The sequence below is a fragment of the Artibeus jamaicensis genome, unplaced genomic scaffold, assembly GCF_021234435.1.
Source record: "Artibeus jamaicensis isolate MK-2021 breed Jamaican fruit bat unplaced genomic scaffold, CSHL_Jam_final scaffold_537, whole genome shotgun sequence".
Classification (NCBI taxonomy): domain Eukaryota; kingdom Metazoa; phylum Chordata; class Mammalia; order Chiroptera; family Phyllostomidae; genus Artibeus; species Artibeus jamaicensis.
The window spans coordinates 38741046-38761121 of NW_026522047.1; the positions used below are offsets into that span (position 1 = coordinate 38741046).

Genomic DNA, 20076 nt, shown 5'->3' on the forward strand with positions numbered 1-20076 from the left:
AGCGAGCGGGCAGGCTTACCTATGCTGCAGCTTTCTGAGAGGCAGGGCCGCTGAGCCTCCAGGTTTCTGTAGGAGGAGATGAGAGGGCGGGAGCCAAGTGAGCTCAGAGCCTGGCAACACCGCCCCCCGGGGCAGCCCTGGCCCACCCTGTCCCACCATCTGCCCGGAGGGCCAGCTACACTGGGTCCACAGCCTGTCCTGACAGCAATAACCTGGGAGTGTGGCCAGGTTATTCTAACCTGGGGGCAGGAGAGAAGGGACAACATTCCCTAGAATTAAATGCCAGGTGGCATTAGAATACACAACTATCCCTGTAAGAATTTACTGGGAGAAATTTGCTGACAAAAGAATTGCCACTCGTGACATGCTGGGCTTCCATCATTCTCCCCTGGGGAGTGAAAACTATGGGGCTGGAGGTTCCCTGTTTGTTCTGCCTTCTCCCGGGGAGATAGGCCAAGGGCAGGGCCCGTTCCCTGCTGTCTGGCTGTACTCACAGCACAGGGATCTGGGGCAGGCTGTTCCGCTTCTCACCATCTGGGAAGAGGGAAGGAAGGAAAGGAGATGGAGCCAGGGACATGGGTCCTGCTGGTCGGCCGACCTCACTGCTGCTATGAGCCAGCAGGAGGAAGACCCTCCCCTCCGTTCTGTGCCCTCTGAAAGCCTGAGTAGGAGCTGGCGGCCTTGGTTCTGAATTGGAACCCTCTTCATAGAAGAAATTATTGGGCTTCCTCCAGCCCAGGCCCCTGCTTCCCAATCCCATCCCAAAGCAGAGGCACCCACACAAGAGAAACCGGCCAGGTTCTAGCAACAGCTTTGGTCTTCCTGGGGCTACCATGACCTCTCCTCCAGAAGTTGGCCTCCAGGCCGCCACTGACCAGTAGGGCCAGGGTCCACAGCTTGGGACTCAGGTGGGACCACAGGGAACATCCCGCAAGTCCAGGTGAGCACCTCCACACACCATCAAAGCCACTTCTTTCACAGGTTAGTCAATGGCTTAGCTTCCCCTGCTTTCTCCCAGGGGTGGGGTGGGGGTGAGGGAGGCGGCTTGGCTCAGCTGTGCCACCAGATACCCTTGGGGCCAGTTTGCCTGTAAGTGGAAACGCACCTTTCTTCGGATGAATGATGAGGGAGGCTTTATGCTCCCCCTGTAGCCGGCAGTAACCATCTATGAGGTCAGCCATGTTCTCGGCCTCTGCCAGAGAGGAGGTTTTGATGGACAAGGACTGCAGAGAAGAGAACAGCCGAGCATGAGACCCCAGAGCCTTGGCTGCAGTCTATGCGAGCGGAAAAAGAAGAAATTGCATATTCCTGCCATCCACCCCTAGCCAAAATCCATCCGCGCCTCTCCTGCAGCTTGGCTTGGATTTCCCCAATAACCACCAGAGCGCGCTCTTGTCATCCCTCCCAACTGACTGCCTTAAACTAAGAAGGCCAGTTCCAGGTCCGGTTTATTTCCGTCTCTCAAAGATAGGTACAAAATATGGCAAGAGCAGAAACAGAAAAGGGAAGAGGGAACGAGGGGGCAGGGGATACATGAATGAAAGGAGAGATAGAAATCTGTTTTCAGTCTGAGGTCGCTCTGATTCTCACACCCACACAAAACCCTGGGTCTTTGAGGTCTTAATTCTGAGTCACTGTTCACTTGTGCAAAGTGAGGCCTCTGATTCACACCAGATTTCTGGTCACCTTTATCCCCCCCCCCCCGACCCCTGGCCCAGAAAACTCCCCAACTTTTTTTTGACACTTTTAACAACAGAGTGTGTCCTGAGCTATCTTCTCTATTGTATCATCATCCTGGTACTTTGAGAACTAGGTCCGGTTTTTTTCAACCGGATCTCAGAAGCGGGAGAATCCCCAGCTTCCTGACCACCTGTGCAAGAACACCCAGCTTGCAGTTGTGCCCCCTGGTTTTGGAGCTTCCAGGTTCCCAGAGGCGCTCACCTGGGGGGCGCCCTCGATGCCCAGCTGCAGCGCGGCCTGGCCCTCCTCCAGCATGAGGCACCTGATGGACCTGATCTGCTTGAACTCCGCCAGGCAGGTGGGCTGTGGGGGCGGAAGGGCGGGGCCATCAGACCACCCCCATCCTGGGATCAGGCCATGGGAACTGGTCAGTAAGGGGAGGCACAAGGGAAAAGTGGGACTTGGGAGTCTCTCAGAGGGCTGAAGAGAGGACCAAAGACTATGGGGGCTGGAAGGCTCATCTAGTCCAAGGCCCTGGCTTTGCAAATGAGAACATGAGTCTGGAGAAAGCTAGGACTTGCCCAAGGTCATATGCCAGGTCGGTGGGAGAGCTAGGACTGGACCCAGGTCTTCTGACTCCCAGGGGGAGAGATGGCCCCATCTGGCCACTGAAAGACAACTCTCCTATCTGAGCCAGAAGAGCCAAAATCGTGTCCTTCCTTCTGCTCCACACCCTCAAGCCCTCCCTGCCCGGCCAGCCTCTGCGAAGGGGGTAGTCACAAGGTAACAAAGAACCATCAGCCCTATGCTGTTATGCCAAACACTGTTACTACACCCGCTCATGCCCATGGGGCAGGTGAGGGTAGGAGGCAGCAGAGAGAGAGGCAGCTCAGCCAAGGGTGGGATGGGGCCTGCCCCCCCGTGTCTCTCTACCTTTGCATCTTGACTTGTAAGCTGGCGGATGCCTTTAGGGCCGATGACCAGGTCCACAGTAATGTTCCATCCTTGCTGGAATAAAAGGAAGGAATGTTTACCCAAGCCCTGCCTTCCTCCTATTTCAGAAACTAAAAAAAACAAAAAAAACAAAAAAAAACAACCCACTACACTAGACACAGGCTACTGTCTCCTGGGCCCTCCAGCTCCTTCCACTCTAAACTCCTGCCACAGAGATGGTCCCCTCCCCAAACCCTGCCCACCTCCCAGAGTTGGAGCCAAGTTTTCAGTTCCTTTCTGGAGTCAAGTAGATTAACATTTGATGCATTTTAGGGCAGGTCAGTACAAGCAAGCAAAGCCCCTTCCCGACCTCCACCCCTTGATGGCCTCCTGACTCCCTCTCCCAAGAGGCCCAGAATTCAGGTGGAGGAGAGAATTACAATGAGTTCACAGCGATAGGTCTCCTGGTCGATGCTGGCAAAGCCGGCGAGGGTGTTGAAGAACTTCATGACGCACTCCTCCTCCCTGAGTGAGGCATACTGCTGGAAGGTCTGCTGGATCATCTTCCGGAACTGCTTGGGCTGTGGGGAGACGGGCAGGGTGAGCAGGTCCCTCCCAGCTCTGCTTCCTTCCCTCAGCGTCTCACCTGGGGCCTGCCTGCTGCTGTAGGGCAGTCCCCAGGCCTCGGCCACGAGAGCACTGGGGTCTCTTACTGAGACCACACACCTGATGTCTCAAGCAAGGCTCACCACAGCCCTGGAAGGGAGGCAGGGGAGGCCAGTGCTCAGGGGCACAGCTAATTGGCCTCCAATGTGGAATTAGAGCCAGTTTTCCTGACCTCCCCACCGTGGAAAAGGCCCACTGGATGCATTTTGTTGTCCTATGTCCAGGTGGCCCCAAGATGACACAGATATCCTGGATGTATCCCTTGTATTCCCTGGCCCAATACCTTTAGCTCTAGTCCTGGGGACCAGCACAAAGGGGTCTTTCTGGGCTCCTTGCCCACTGACCTTTAAGTTCTCCTGCATCTGCTTTGGGAAGAAGAGATCAAGCCCTACTTCTTTCCTGAAAGAAGAAAAAGAAAAGTATCATTTGACACCCCCTCTCCCCCAACCCAGGACTTCTAGCCAATCAGGAGGAGGTGAGAGAGTTCAAGGATGGGGTGTGGGGAGTGTGGTCCTGCCCGTCTCTGGTCTGGGGATGAATGGAGCAAGAAAAGCAGGGCAGCAAGAAGGGAGGAGAGGCCGGGGCCAGTCTCAGGACTTACTCCAGGAGCTCGAAGTTGGACTTTTTGTCAAGTGCATTGTGGGGCATGTCCTTGAAGAACCTCCTGAAAAGAGAGAAGCCATGGAGAGGCTGACGGCCGGAGCAAGGAGCCACCAGAGCCAGGTTGCCCGATGCCCGCACATTGGCCTAGAAGCCCCCCTCCCCTGTCACGTGTGGGAGCCACTGGGAAGGAGAAAGTTAGGAGAGTCAAAAAGTTTGATAATACCTAGAAAACCAGGAAAACCAAAAAATCTCATTTCTAGAAAAGATTCCAGCCCTGCACTCTGGGAGGCTCCGCTCCGGGACCACCCAGCTGTCAGCAGAGGAGGCAAATGAAGGACCAGGGCCAGTTTAGGGATGCCCACCTCCGCCTGCAGGGGCGGGCTGCCCTGTGAGGTTCCCTTCTCCCTCCTTGGCTCTCCATGAAGAGGGAGACACATCATATGTGTGTGTGTTAGTGTGTGCATTTAAATAATTATTAAATGCAGTACCTATGAAAGCTTTAGAACTTATGGAACAGAAGAAGAAAAGGAAAAATAATCCTAAGGCCAGGGGTGACATTTATTAATTTTTTAATATATGTATATTTTTCAAGCCCCATTAAGTGTATGTCTTGACGGAGATTTTTATGTCTTATTTATGAATGGCAATTGTTGTTCAAGTAAAGATCCAATGGCCTGTGTCCCCACTTCTGTCTCCATCCCGCTCTGCCTGCATCGCCCTGTCTAGTAATTTCTCTGACTGTTGCAGACATTGTCACACCATAATCTCACAGGAGTGGGACTCCACCCCTCCAGCCCAGCCGTCTGCACACACATCTGAGAACAGTTCACTGTGACATTGGAAGCAGGGAGAGGCAAGTAACTGCTGACTCCAAAGACATGAATTTAGACAACTAACTATGACTAGAAAATACTAAGATTAGATCTTCATCTCACACTTTATCTTTTCAAACATTTATTCTAGATGGGCTAAAGGGGTAAATGTAACAATAAAATCATTGTCAAACTACAAGAAAATCTAGGAAAATACTCCCCAGTCATGGGATTGGAAAGAGTTTCAAAAGCATGAAATCGTAGAAGAAATCCCCGATGAAAACACATAATGTTGTTTCCTTAACAAGTTTTAATAAATGGTGTTTTTGTTTTGTTTTTAATTTCTTTTTAATTTAATTATAGTTTGTATACTACCTTCTATTGGTTATATTAGTTTCAGAGGTACAGCATAGTGATTTGACATTGTTATACTTTACAGTATGATTGCCCCACTAACTCTACCAAATTATCGGCCACCTTGTAAACGCACCACATTATCGTTATAATGTGATTAACCATATTCCCCTTTTCACCCATCCCCTCCGCCCTTCCTTCGGTGGGTAACCATCCCTTTGGTCTCTGTCTCTATGAGTCTGTTTGGTTTTACCTGCTTGCAAGTTTTGTGTTTAGATTCCACACATATGTGGAACCTTACTGTATTGGTCATTCCTTATCTGACTTATTCCACTGAGCATAATACCCTTCAGGTCCTCCAGGTTGTTGCAAATGGCAAGATTTCATTCTTTTTTTATTGCTGCATATAGTTCATTGTAGATGTGTATGTGTGTATATTTATTTAATAATTTTTAATAATTGGTGTTTTTAAACAGATAAGAACAGATAGATACTACACTTGATCTTAGCCAAAAGGCCAAGAAGCAATAATAATAATTGGTATTTAAAAATTTTAATTTAATTGCATTTTATTTTTCATTGACCATGTACACTCGATACCATCGCACACCGGTCTCAGTGCTGGAAGCCCACACACTCCTGTCACCCTCCCATCCCCCGAGCACTCTGCCGCCCCCCATCAGCGCCGCACTGTGTGGCCATTATTGACAGCGCTCCCCATGCGCCAATCCACATCTCTGTGGCTGCTCTGCAGCCTCCGACGCGCACTGCTTAACCCCTTCACCTTCATAAATGGTGGGTTTGATTATATTGTCAAGCATGTTACATAACTATGTTTTAATAAATATGGTTTCGATTGTAGAAAAAATGCACTGGACACAATCAGACTGGATCGACCTTGTTCATGGAAATTAGCTCTGGTTAATGAAATTGCAGGTGACTTTAGTCAGTTTTTTCCTCCTTTTCTACACGCTCCAAATATTCCGTATTGAACAAGTATTACTCCTTTTACTTGAAAAAATGAAGGCGGTGAGGTCATGCAGTCCATCACGATGCAGGCTGCCTGGGCCCGCCACCCACTGAAGCAGCCCCTCCGGAGCGCCACGTCTTGCTCATCTTGCTCGGCAGAAAGTTCTTTGTTCCTTTCCCTTCCCCTCTCTGGGCCCCTGGCACTACAAATGTTAAATTTAATTCCCTTCTTAGGTGTCATGTGTTTGAAAGCAATTCTTTTATCCAAACCTCTGTTCTCATTATGGCCCCCCTCTCTTCCCAGCCCCCAACACACACACACCCCCCAGGTCACTGTCCTCAACTACCTCAACCACTTCACTCCTAGGAGAAAAGATGAGGTGAAATGCAAACGAGGAAGGGGGCAGGTCTGCGTGGGGAGAAGGGCACAGAAACGCTAGTGACTCTTTCTAGCTAGGGCAGGTGGAGTTGTTTCCAATGCCAGTAGCTGGAATGAAGGCAAAGCAAAAGATAAAGTCTTTGATATAAAATTCATCTCATAGAACCAAAAATGGGCACATTAAAATGGGTATTAAAGAGTAATAATATTTCATGATGGCTCAGTGAATATTGCTAAATTATATCTTACAATATTGAGATGCATTTCTAGCCCATATCCCTCCAAGGAAAGACGCAAAGATAAACAGTTTACATATTTAAATAAAGCGGGCCTAGAAAGAAACCAGGCAATGAGATAAATGAGCTAAAGAATATGGCAAACTTGTGGTCTGGGGTTCAGTTGTCCAGGAAGCCAGGATATTGGATAGAAGACCTCATTAAGTGTATAATTCACCAAGAGAAAACATTTACCATGAAATAAAGATTACATTTCTTAAAATAAAAAGCTTTAAAAACTGCTTATTGAAAGAAAATTAATATTCTCAATATTTATTTTACCCCAAAAATGAGAAGGCAATATTATATGTCCCTTTTTCTCCTGTTGCAATTTTGGTAAATCGCAGTGATATAACATGAAAGCCCGGTCCCATTCATGCGATGGCTGGCGGATCTTGACATTTAGTGGCACGAGTATATGGCCTTCCAATGGTCCAACTCAGTGGTTCTCAACCAGAGGCAGTTTTGACCTCCCCCCCACCCACCTGGAGACATGTGGCAATGTAGGGGACCTTTACTATTGTCACACCTGGTTGTTTCACTACCAGCATCCAGTGTATAGAGGCCAGGGAGGCTGCTAAGTGTCCTACGAAGCACGGGATGGCCTCTATGGCAAAGAGCTACACAGCTCAAAATGCCCCTTCTGCTGAGGTTGAGAAGCCCTGGCAGCTTGATTCCAGGAGAGAACTTAGGAAACTAGCAAGTCCGGCTCCTCCCCAACCCTTCTCTCTACCAGGTATCTGACAGAACAAGATAGCAAAGGCTAGCAAAGTATGCCAGCTAATTGGGGCAAGTCTGATCCTTGGAAACCAGACCACAGGTAAGCAGGGAAAACAATCAGTTATAGAACATAAGAACGCTATAAATCCATATGTTTATTGTAGCATTATTTATAATAGCCAAGATATGGAAGCAACCTAAGTGTCCACCAGTAGATGCGTGGGCAAAGAAGAAGTGATGCACACATACAATGGAATATGATTCAGCCATAAAAAAAAGAACAAAATCTTGCCATCTGCAACAACATGGGTGGACCTACAGGGTATTCTGCTAAGTAAAATAAGTCAGGCAGGGAAAGACAAATGCCAGATGATTTCACTTATATATGGAACCTAAAAAAACAAAATAAATGAACAAGCAGAACAGAAACAGACTCATAGTACAGAGAACATTTTGACGGTTGCCAGATGGGAGAGCAGTTGGGGGCAGGGTGAAAACCGTGAAAGGATTTAGGAGAACAAAGTGGTAGTTACAAAATAGTCGTGGGGATGCAAAGTACAGCATAGGAAATGCGTCAATAACATTGTAAAAACTGCTCATGGTGTCAGATGGGTACTGGATTTATCAGGGTGATCACTTCATAAGTTATACGAATGTCTAATTATGGAGTTGTCTGAGACGAGATCAGACATGTCAACCACATGTATGTCAACTGCAATAAAAAACCCCACAAACCCTATCCAGGATTCCCCCCGGAGGAAAATCATTTCATTCTGCTTCTGACTGAGGTGCTTGTGGCTAAGATCCCAAACTTCCACACAGCCGCTGATGACAGATTTAGAAAGCATTCTGAGTCAGTGTCACCTGCCCTCCACTTCCACAGAAAACCTCAGAGCACCCCTGCAAGGCATGGATTCCAGGCACCAGGTGACCATCCAGGATTCCCACCGGCTGAGTGAGCTACAAAATGAACTCTTAGGAGACTGAACAAATTGGCTTCCCGTACACAATTATTTAATTCTAGCAGAATGAATGCTGGAAAATGTGCACCAGGGAAGAGGAAATTATATCTTTTGGGGTCTTCTATTCATTCAAATGTGGACTGTGCCCTCATTGGGTGCTAGGTGAAGGGAATGCCGACCCTGACTTCAAGGATTTGACAAGATTTCACAGTCTAGTAGTGAGCATGAGCCAGCCCGTGCCTCGGGCAGGGCAGGTGGGGTAGGCAGGGGAAGAAAGGCTTCGAGATGGAGAAACCCTTGAGCTGGCTTTGCAGGAAGAGCCTATGACAACCAAATTGCTCATTATCGACACCTCACAGGTACGCTCTGAGGTTCTCTATGAATGCAGAGGGCACGCAGAAAATACTGGCTTAGTACATTTTCTAGAGCTTCCAAGATGAAGAATAATTGACCAGGCTGAAAAGCAGAATGAGAAGAGTATGCCAGACAGAGGGGATGCATTACTCACTAAGGGGTGAGAGCTGCTTCTGAGTCCCAGACACCGGGTCCCTTAATGCCACTCCTGGTTTATAATTGTTGAATGAATGAGTGAGAATTGAGACTAGGGATGGGTAAAAGAATTTTGAGGACTAGAATATTTAAATAAGCTTTAGCAAAACAAAAGTTGGCATTGGTTAAATGGGAGGGTAAACAAATTTTTACATTAACACTAAGGAATTAAAATATATGAAAATAATAGCAATTTTAAAGTGATTAAGGGGGCAGTGAATAGAAAATTAGGGAAAGGTAACTCAGTAACATACCTAAGTCACACGCCAATCTTGAAATCGGCATACTCCCTACATCATTGATTGCCCATCTCTGGTGCACCGAAGATCAACTCTTGTGTTTGTTTGTCTTGACCACAGTACCCAGTCACTCAAGTGTGCCACGATTCATGTGTTTCTAACATTTGGACAGTTGGACATCACTGGGTTGTCTGGGAGAGCCAGTCACCACCGCTAATCAAACACACTGCTGTTTCCAGAGATGGAGCTTCACAGTCATCTGGACTGAGCCCCATCCCAGCTGCTGTCAGCGAGCACCCGATGATCCCCGCCCTGCCTCAGCTGCCAACATTGAATGAGGATGCGCCTGCTAGGAGCGCCCTCTAGTACGTGGCTGGTTCTCCCCAGCCCAGGGCGGCCACTGTGACAGGCCAACAACACCAGGGGGACAGCGGGCCCGTGGGCAGGCACAAGTCCGTGACTTTTACCCGGGTGATGGCAGCAGAAAGTAAAGAAACATCTTTGAAAAATCCAGTGGGTTATGTTTTCCTTCTAAAAATCAATAGAAATATTGATTCATCACTAACGTTTGTAAACTATGGAACGAAATGCCTTTTGAAGCCAGCTGAGTGGTCCTTGTCTGATCTTTACTTATTATTAGCTACTAGTTAACTATTATTGGGCTCTACAGTCACTCCGAGCTTTCAGGTCGGAGTGTCTGGAACTCTGCCAGGGGTTGGCAACAGTCCTGATATCTCAGGTGAAGGGCAAATTGGTTCCTCACACTCAGCAGGTACTAATTCATGGCATGTGGGCCATGAATTCCACACTTTAACTTATCGGGGGACATGTAGATAAAATAACACATTTGACATTTGTAAAGCACCTCCAATAAATTCATAACATTGATTAGGAATGACTTTGACAGTATGAAATTCTGGAAAAAGCAAAACTATGAAGTCAGTAAAAATATCAGTGGTTATCAGGGGTTAGAGGGAAGGAGGAACACATGGGTGGAGCTCAGAGGGTTTTTAGGACATGAAGTTATTTTGGATGATATTATAATGGTGGCCACATGTCAGCATATACTTGTTAAGACCATAGATTCTATAACATCAATAGTGAGCCTAGATGTAAACTATGGACTTCAGGTGATAATGGAGTCTCAGTGTAGGTTTGGAGACTGTAACAACTGTAGCCCTCAGGTGGGGGATGCTGGTGAGAGGGGAGGCGGTGCCTGTGTGGGGGCGGGGCCATATGGGAAATCTCTGTGCCTGCTGCTTTATGTTGCTGGGGACCTATTACTGCTCTAAGAAATAAAGTCTATTAAAATAAATTTTGAAATAATAAGGGTAAAGAGAAAAATAATTAGTACAGATAATAAATAATTGTTGGGTACTCTGGTCCGTATCATTGTTCTAAGTACTTTAAATGCATAATTCATTTATTCTTTACAACAGTCCTACATGGTTGCTACTGTAATCATCATTCTCATTTTACAGATGAAGGAACCGAGGCACAAAGAGCTTAAGTGACTTGCCCAGGAAACGGAGACCTAGGACCTTCCAGGCAGCCCAGCTGCAGACCCTATGGTCTTCCTCATTATGCCCAGTCGCTCCTTGATATGGATTGAATCCACTGAGGATTCATCTTGCTAACCTCTTATCTTGTGCGTATATCATACTCCTTTTTTAAGCCAGGAAAGAATTTTTTTTTAGAGACACCATACTTTTTTCCCTAGGTGATACAATCAGTGATATTAATAGGACAAGGAACTTTTGCCTGTGGTCTGTGGGTAGACTGCATTCTGGAACCTTCACAGGGGAAACAAATCACAACTCTGGAACATTCTGCCTTGCAGCCCAGTTTTCAGAAATGTATCCATTTCTCTTGGTGGGAAATAGCTATAATTTGATTTTATATGGTAAAATCATGTATGGTAAGGTGTAGCTTTGTATTCAACTTTAAAAATCATAGGTTTTTAAATCTCCTATTAAACTAACAAAAGAGGCATTTTTCACATTCTCTTCCAAATATCATATAACCTGTCACTCAAAGATGAACCTGGAGGAATAGGAACATCTATCTGACTCTGTTCTCAGACCCAGGAGACAGGAAACAATGTGTTGCTGTCATTAAACAGACGTGGGTCTGGAATATGCCTGAGTCAATAAGGCAGCAGATGCCGTGAAACACGTGGAGAAGCTCACTGTGTCCTCCAGTGCAATGGTTCAGTGCCTGGCGCCAGATAATAATACTAATCACTACTACCATTATAATATATTATAACTATTGTATAATAATAGTTATTATATTATTGCTTAGGCATATAATATATAAACTATATGTTTAAATATATAAATATTATGTTTATTTATTTTATTAAGTAATGATAGTTATTACCCTGATAACTATTATATTATAATAGTTATTATTACTATTACCAGTAATAATTTGGGAATGAGTGAAGGAAATAAAAATAAAACAAGAATAAAAGAGAATACTACCAGGTCTTCTCATTACTGTTACATTATAACTAAGTGATGATATTTTGAGAGGTGACTTGAATGACTGACGTCTCAAAGTGAATGCAAAGTCCTGGTGTGAAAGCCATGGATAAAAAGGGAAAGGCACGTTTTACTCAGGTATCTAATTTCAGAGGAGAGGAGACTGCGTAGAATGAAATGCAGGTTCTAGGAGCATCGTGGTCTCGGAAGGCATAAAAGGGCACATGTAATAAACTTCACAGACAACTCCTGACCCACCAACAGAGAACCTCCGGGGCAACCACCAACTGGGGCCAGGTGGTCTGTCTTCCAATTAGCATCACAGGCTGCAGACTTCCTCTGCACCGAGGACCCTTGTGTCCCCGGCTTGTGGAGACAGAGTCACCAAGTGGGAAACCAATGAGCAGTGCCCCCAGGCTGTCCTTGACTTATTCTGGCACAAACACCAACAGTCTCAGATGCAAAGACAGAAGTGGGGTTCTCCCCTTTCCACCCCATTGCCCTCCCTAGAGGACACCTCAGCACCCTCTCTGAGACCCAGGATGGGAGCCGGAATCCCTGCATGGCCCCCAGAAGCAGCAGCAGGGTCACACTCTCTGTAACTTCAACGGCACAGACAGGGCCAGGACTCTTCCTGCAACGACATTCTGAGCAAACCCAAAGTCACCCTTTGCCAAAGGTTTCCCTGGCAATAGTCTTGGAAGTCCTCCATCCACTCAAGAGGCTAACCATGTTCAAATCATCTCGGGGGCGTGACAGAGGCAGGGGGAGTTGTCGAAAATGCACACCCTAAAGTCCCATCCAACTCTACTAAACCAGGATTGCCAGGGGTGGGGTTAGGGTTGTCCTAGTTTAACAAGCTCCCAGGTGATTATGATTTGCAGGCAGGTTCTGGAACCACTGTTGTAAGACAGATAAGGGGGTTACAGAAAAAGCAGTGGGAGGGCGGAAGGGGCAGATGGATGATGATGGGTGGTGAACTAAATGGTGCTGCTTTGGGCGAGAAAATACTAGAACACAGGTTTAACCACATCACCCTCCTTGGCCCAACAGCCAGGAATAAGACCTATTTCTTACAGACTGTCATTCAAAGTCTTCCACCATCAGCCCCAACCCCCCTCCCACAACTCATCTGCCTCTATGCTCCAGTCTGGCCTTTTCCTCCCACTGGTTGCTGAGCCCAGCATGCACGCTCCCCTGCCCCCACCTGCTCCAGTGACTCCTGATGGGAGGGTCTCTCTTCCTTCCTGGAGCAGTTCCAATCTCCTCCTCCTGATGCCCTACGGCAGGATGAACGGCTCCTATATGTACATCTGGCTGGCACACATTTCATCCCGCCTTGTGTTATGATCAATTGTAGACACACCTGTCACTTCCCAAACACCGTAGGTTTAAGGACCTCTCTGGATGGTTCTCTAATTTCCTACATATTCAGTAGTGTCTGCAGGAGCTGGGGACATGGCAGTGAGCAACACGAATGAATTCCCAACATTTGAACACCTCCCAGAACCTCACCTAAGGCTCAGAGAAACGTTTACTGAATCACTTGGATGGCAGCCAGAGGGAAGAAGCAGGCATCCAGGAGGCAAGCGCTGTGGCAGCCAAAGGAAGATGGGGACACCGCCCGAGAGGACTTGGTACTCACTTCTATCCCGGGGGTCCAGATGGCAAGCACCCAGGTGACTCTGTCAGCCAGCACTTGTCCCCTCCCGGCTCACATACCCACTCTTGCTTCCCACCCCGAAGGACAGTTGAGCTGGCCGGGGGTCCAGCACGGGAGAGGGGACACAGGCACCTTCCCCAGAGAGGCCACAAGGCCACCTACCTGAGCTCCAGACAGCCCAGCTGCAGGGCCATGCCCTCGCTGACCTTGCTGGCATAGCGTTGCATGTAGTCAGTCCGGAGCTGGGAGTGGGGAGAAAGGCCAAGGTTGAGACTCCGGTCCTCGTTCCCTGTTCTCCTGAATCAAAGCCCCAGGAGCTGGTGGGTGCCTTGAACACAGTCCTGTCCCCCTGGGCTGTCTCTCTCACATGCCCGCCGTGCACAAATGCATAGCAGGAGCTGAAGAGTGGAAGGGGGTGGCTCACCCTCTGTTCTGCCTCGGCCCCCCACTCCAGAACCCCAGCAGTGCTGATCAAGCCTCCACAGGATGGGGCCTTCAGGTTGTTGAAGTACTTTGGACATGTTCCCATGGGCTCCATGAGGCAGGAAATTCAGATTCCCCTCCCCGGCTCCTTATTTGGAGATACTAAAACTAGGATCTGGGGGAGGAGTCAGTAATTTGTCCAAAGCCTTGTTGGTAAGTAGGGACAGGTGTCACCCACTCTACAAAAAACTCCGGCTTGGTCTCCAGCAAACCAGGGGAGACGCAGGAGGGAGCAAAGGTCAGCAGAATGGAGTGACGGCAACTCACATTTACATGGCATTCACTCAGTGCCAAGTCTTGCGTTAGGCACTTCACATGCACTGCAATCAGTGCGTTGGAGAAGCTCCAAACAGCTCATAAGAGCTGGTTATTAAATTTTTTGAAATGTTGCAAGCTAGCTGATATCACATCAGAAGCTTAAAACAGACCTATTTACACCATGGGAATTGGAAATTCTACAAATCAGGTATTGTTGCTTCAAGGAGCTGGCTCACCAGCACATTGCTAATAATATCATCCAGTCCTCACAACAACCCTGTAAAGTAGGTGTTGTTATTACTATTATCATCCATATTTTATTCAAGAGGAAACAGCTTCAGGCAGGTGAAGTCCCCAAGGGTACTAGGTTAGTAAGTGGCAGAGCTGGACAAGAAAGCAGGTGATTCAGATGGCAGAGCCTGTGTGTCTAAAACGACAGCCTTCTTCTCAGACCTGCTCTGCCTGGTTCACCAGCCAGGTCTCCTGGCAATAAATAGCCACCAGGAAAGTTCCAAGAGCAGCTGTGAGCACGTGGAGCAGGGTTAGCTGCACTTCGTTAGCTGTGAGAGAGGCAGAGCTGGACAACTAACCAGGGGCCAAGGAACGTCCCCAAGTGAAGTTTCCTTGACTGGGACCTGCAGGGCTTTGTCCTTCCATCTCCTAGGAGAGCATGGGTAATACTTGCATTTAAGGTGTAATATGACCCTGGGCACAAGAATTATCTTTTACCTGTTGGTAAAAATAAAGCAGTGTAGTCCTGTCTTTTTTCAGACTCTCCATGAAGTCTTCTGGCAAGTAGCGGATTTGAAGGTCATACCTGGGACAAGAAATTGAGACTCTCTTGTATTTAAAGGAGTAGTAGGACAAGCCAAGGGCAGAAGCAACCTCATCCACCACACACAAGGGGCCACTAATATGGTTCCTGGAGGCCCAGTTAGGACTTTTGGGTGGAGGACTACGGAGGACAGAGGAGTGGCCAACAGGTGGTAGTCGGCTCTAGTCCTGACTTCCCACACTTACTCTTCCTGGCAACGGTTTTCCTTGGACCATCCACTGGCCTGGCTCACCCTCCTCCCAGCACTTCTATTCCTCCTCCATTGCACCAATGCCCCAGGTGGGGATGTGCTGGGAGCCCATGTTAGGCCTTGGCAAACGCATGCATTGGACACAACAGGAGAACTGAGCCTGAAATGTCACTGAGATGTTTTAGAATATTCTCAGAGGTTGGGAAGTGCTCCTAGACCCTCCCCACTCCACACTCATCTCCCCTCATCTGAGAGCCCAGGGCCCCTCTCCTACCTCCACTCGGCTTCCATGTGCAGACACGCGTACTTGTCCTGCACCTCGCCCACTGTCATCTGCGGGTGCAGCCAGTGGATCTCATCCGACTTCATGTGCTTCAGCCTCAGCCCATAGCACTCAGCCAGCTGGATGTTGGGCCCGATCCTCCCGCTCAGCAGGATGGAGGCAATGACCTCCTGCAGAGGAGAAGACGGGACACGACTCAGAGGCGCTTCCTTCCAGGCTCCCACCATCCTCATGCAGCCCCAGAAGTGTGGCTCTCTAGGGTGAGGCTCCTTCTTAGTGTTTTATTCATCTGTGATTCTCTAGCTCTTAGTGCAAGGCCCAGCACACAGCGGGCTCTGTCTGATGAATGAATGAACTGGCAAAACAAGGTAGAGATGGAGGAACTGAGAGAAGAGAGCACGAGCAAAGGGGAAAACGCAGTGAGGCAAAGAGCATGAATTCCGTGCTTCCACATTTCAGTCCAACCGGACCAACTGATAGTTATTAAGCATCCACCATGCAAAAAGAACCCTCTGAGTGGTTTCCAGTTTAGCCCGTATTACTTGGGGTCTGCAGGAGGCACTTCTATGCACTTGGCATTCATTATTTCATTAAATCTATACAATACAGGCCCTGGCTGGTGTTGCTCAGTGGATTGAGCGCGGGCATGCAAACCAAACAACCGCAGTTCAATTCCCAGTCGAAGCATATGCCTGGGTTGCAGGCCAGTTCCCAGCAGGGGATGCACAAGAGGCAACCATACATTGATATTTCTCTCCCTCTCTCCTTCCCTTCCCCTGTAAATATAAATAAATAAAATCTTTTAAAAAAAACCTATACGACAGAGGACTTCCACCAAGATGGAGGCATAGGTGGAAACACTTTGCCTTCTCGCACAACCAAATCTAAAAAACAACAAAGTTTTAGCAACAATAAACACAGCTAAGCCACAGAAAATTGAACAATACAGAGTCTGACGACAACGAACCTCTCAGCTAAACTGGTGAGAGGGGCGGAGCCAGCAGCGGAGCAGGTTGGGCGAAAAAAATCCTCAGACGCAGGTGTGCAGGCAGCTGAGGGCGTGACGGGCGGACCCAGTGAAGGCGCCAGTGGCAGGCTGACCACGGTTGCACATTTGCACGAAGATAAACCAGTGAAGGGACAAGCATTGAGACAGACTGCGCAGGCCCCAGCACAGGGCAGCAGGCTGACCGCGGTCACACATTTGCGCGCAGATAAACAGGTGGGGGGGCGGTGAGTGGTGAGGCAGACTGGGCCAGAGGGAGTGGAGAGGACCGCCATTGTTCCCTCTCTGACCCCATCCCCACATACAGTGTCACAAACCAGCGACCTGGGTGGCCCCGCCCTGGTGAACATCTAAGGCACCTCTCCTCAAACATAACAGGTGCAAACAGATCAAAACCTGGCTTAAGAAGAACTCAGAGCCCCAGAGCCGATAAATCTAAGTGACCAAGAAATTGCCAACCTATCAGATGCACAGTTCAAAACACTGGTGATCAGGATGCTCACAGAACTGGTTGATTTTAGTCACAAATTAGAGGAACATATGAAGGCTAAACTAATTGAAATGAATAGAAATGCACAGGAAACCAATAGGGATGGGAAGGAAACTGGGACTAAAATCAATTGAGTGGACCAGAAGGAATAAAAAAATAACCAAACAAAAAAGCATGAAGAAACAAGAATCAAAAAAATGAGGAGAGGCTAAGGAACCTCCAGGATATCTTTAAACACTCCAACATCCAAATTATAGGGGTACCAGAAGGGGAAGAGGAAAAGCCACCAATGGAAACTTTATTTGAACAAATAATAAAAGAGAACTTCCCCAATCTGGCAAAGGTAATAGACTTCCAGGAAGTCCAGGAAGCTCAGAGAGTCCCAAACAAGTTGGACTCAAGGAGGAACACACCAAGGCACATCATCATTATATTAGCCAAGATTAAAATGAAGGAGAGAATCCTAGAAGCAGCAAGAGATAAGGGGACAGTCACCTACAAAGGAGTTCCCATCAGACTGTCAGCTGATTTCTCAAAAGAGACCTTACAGGCAAGAAGGGGCTGGAAAGAAATATTTTAAGTCGTGAAATCCAAAGACCTACAACCAAGATTGTTCTATCCAGCAAAGCTTTCATTTAGAATGGAAGGAGAAATAAAGTGCTTCTCAGATAAGGTCAAGTTCAAGGAGTTCATCATCACTAAGCCCATATTCTATGAAATGTTAAAGGGACTTATCTAAGAAAAAGAAGATAAAAAATATGAACAGTGAAAGGACAGCAAACTCACATTTATTAACAATCACACCTAAAACAAAAGCAAACTAAGCGGACAGCTAGATCAGGGGCAGAACCATAGAAATGGAGATCACATGGAAGGTTAGCAACAGGGGGTGGGAGGAGGAGAAGGAGGGAGAAGGTACAGAGAATAAATAGGGTAGACGGTAGCCGGGGAGGGCAAGAATAGTATGGGAAATATAAAATCTAAAGAACTTGTGACATGTGGACATGAACTAAAGGGGGGAAATGGGGGGAGGGGTGTGCAGAGTGGAGGGGAATGAAGGGGGAGAATGGGACAACTGTAATGGCATAATCAATAAAACATAAAAAAAGAAAAAATACTGAAAAAAAAGCTAGCATTATTTTAACACAGCAATCCGGTGGCAATTCTGGTGCTTTTGTGAAAACAAAGAAAGACTGAAAAAAAACAAAACAAAAGTCTGCTTTCTTCTTCACCTTCTTAATCTCTTTTTTTTCTCCTCTTGGGGATGATGGGATGGCCATAGGTCACAGTAGTGAGGCTGAGGGGTGGCCACAAAGCCAGAATCGGAGCAAAGGAGGACATGGGACTGGGCAGAGATGGCTGGAGTGGTTAGGCAATTGGTTACATAGAGACTGAGCAAAGGAGTAAATGTATTGAAGACAGTGGGAAATGGGTTTCTTCCCATTGGAGAAAGCACTTGAAATATGGAGAGGGGACAGACAGAGAGAATCCCCTGGTGAGGGATTGGAATTGGAAGTACTGGCGAGAACTCATGGGAGAGAGAGAAGGGGTGGTGGGGGGGAGAAAGAGAGCACACCAGTGCTTTGCTTATTGAAAGAGCCGAGGACCAATAACACCCTGAGTGTTATTTGCACACCAAACACTGAGTCTTAGTTTCCAAATATCCTTCTGTACTAAAAGGGTCCAGGGCTCCTGGAAGAGATGGCTGGTTCCAGCAATGGGGCAAATAAAGTACAAGATGAGCCTGGAATATCTTTTTGTGCTAGGGAAAAAAAGGGAGAGTTTAGAGAATGTTGGGGCATGTATCAAGGAAACAGATCAACTTAAAAGGGTTGGCACTGGCCACATCTGGGACAACCTAAGCATTAAAATATATGAGCTAGGGAGAGATTAAATCCCACTGAATAAAACAGAATCTGAGACAGACGAATAAAGAAAGGAGGGGAAAGGGAACGATCTTCCTTACAGCATGCCAACCAGCATCAGATTGCTTGGGCATGATTCATCAGCCAGTGATAAAGCTGGAGGGTGGAGTTTTGATGGTAAATAGGAGAGTGACGTGGTCTTAGTGTGTCTTCCCTCAGACACTGATCATAAGCCCAGAAAAACCTGGCAGACGCAAATGACCAGGTCACCCATATTAACATCATCGTCATCGGGAGAACAGATAAACAGAGCATGTCTCCCACCTTGATCCACCAAGAAGAACACAGCACCATTTCTTAGATATGTCTGCCAAAAGTTCATGACAGCCAGCGTGAGGGGTGTTCTCAGAGATGGGGAGAATAAAAGGCCTGCCCTCTTTCAGACTCATGAACTCTTTCCAATTGGAGGAGCCCGAAGAGGTAGGACAGCTAAGCAGTGTGTGGTCCTAGACCCAAGAACCCTTAAGTTTGTAGCCAATTAGGCAGATGTGTGGGTGGCCTGGGAACCCTGGAGTTTGAGACGGGTCCCAGCAGGGGTGTCTGGCAGGGAGGGTATCGTGCGCTCAACCCCGGAAGCCTGTGCTGGCTCCAGAACTGCACTGCCGGACACACCAGTCCTTCAGGTGGGCTTCGCAGTGGGGACCACCACAGGCGACATAGGAGGAGCACTTGGTCAGGAGTCACACAATCCCAGGGTCTGGCCCCAGTTCCCACACGAACTTCCTGCAGGATGACTCACCCCTGAACCCATCTCCATCCTCATCCCGGGAAGCTGCAGCGTTTCCTTCATTCAAACCATCAGCGAGAGTCTACGACGTGCTCACTGTGCAGAGCACCCCCAGGAGCCCCAGTGCACACGGAGCCCTCACCACAAGGAGCTTCCATTAGCGAATGCTCAGGAGAAAGTAGCTTAAATTGAGGGGTTCCCAGAGCGGGGTAAGGAATCAGTTTAAACAAAGGAAACATTTGAGGTTTGACATGATCTCACTGTGGAGGATTTTGGGTCAGCCCTGCCTCCCTTACCCTTCGCTGCTGCTTCCCAGATCTTCACACGGCTCCCCAAGCTGACAATGGGAGCAGCAAAACCAGCCCTCTGCCCACGGCTCACTGATCATCACTAAGGAATCAATATTTCTTTCTCTATTAACAAATCACCTTTTAAAAACAATAGATGTCTACCTACTCACTAAGTTCCTATCAGTAACATGGTAGGGAAAAAGAAAAAGCTGTCTTAATTTCATCAGTTGCTATTTTGATAAGACCAGGATTCTTTTTCACTAAAGGAAAACTTTACTTCTGCGCATGTGAGAGCCACT

At 47.7% G+C, this 20076-nt stretch overlaps 1 protein-coding gene and 1 pseudogene across 9 annotated transcripts in view; both read right to left on the bottom strand.

Annotated features, from left to right (window-relative positions):
- PTK2B (protein tyrosine kinase 2 beta) overlaps positions 1 to 20076 on the bottom strand; it is a 116219-nt gene that overhangs the window by 21629 nt on the left and 74514 nt on the right. For all 9 annotated transcript variants that reach the window (XM_053658268.1, XM_037139095.2, XM_053658262.1 and 6 more), the window contains 11 exons: positions 15331 to 15509; positions 14761 to 14848; positions 13453 to 13532; positions 3881 to 3943; positions 3624 to 3678; positions 3054 to 3194; positions 2614 to 2688; positions 1942 to 2043; positions 1106 to 1223; positions 495 to 534; positions 20 to 66 (listed from right to left, as the gene is read on the bottom strand). In XM_053658268.1, coding sequence (XP_053514243.1) covers positions 20 to 66; positions 495 to 534; positions 1106 to 1223; positions 1942 to 2043; positions 2614 to 2688; positions 3054 to 3194; positions 3624 to 3678; positions 3881 to 3943; positions 13453 to 13532; positions 14761 to 14848; positions 15331 to 15509 — 988 coding nt within the window. The remainder of the gene's footprint in view (positions 1 to 19; positions 67 to 494; positions 535 to 1105; positions 1224 to 1941; positions 2044 to 2613; positions 2689 to 3053; positions 3195 to 3623; positions 3679 to 3880; positions 3944 to 13452; positions 13533 to 14760; positions 14849 to 15330; positions 15510 to 20076) is intronic.
- Positions 5468 to 5577, bottom strand: LOC119044637 (uncharacterized; annotated as a pseudogene).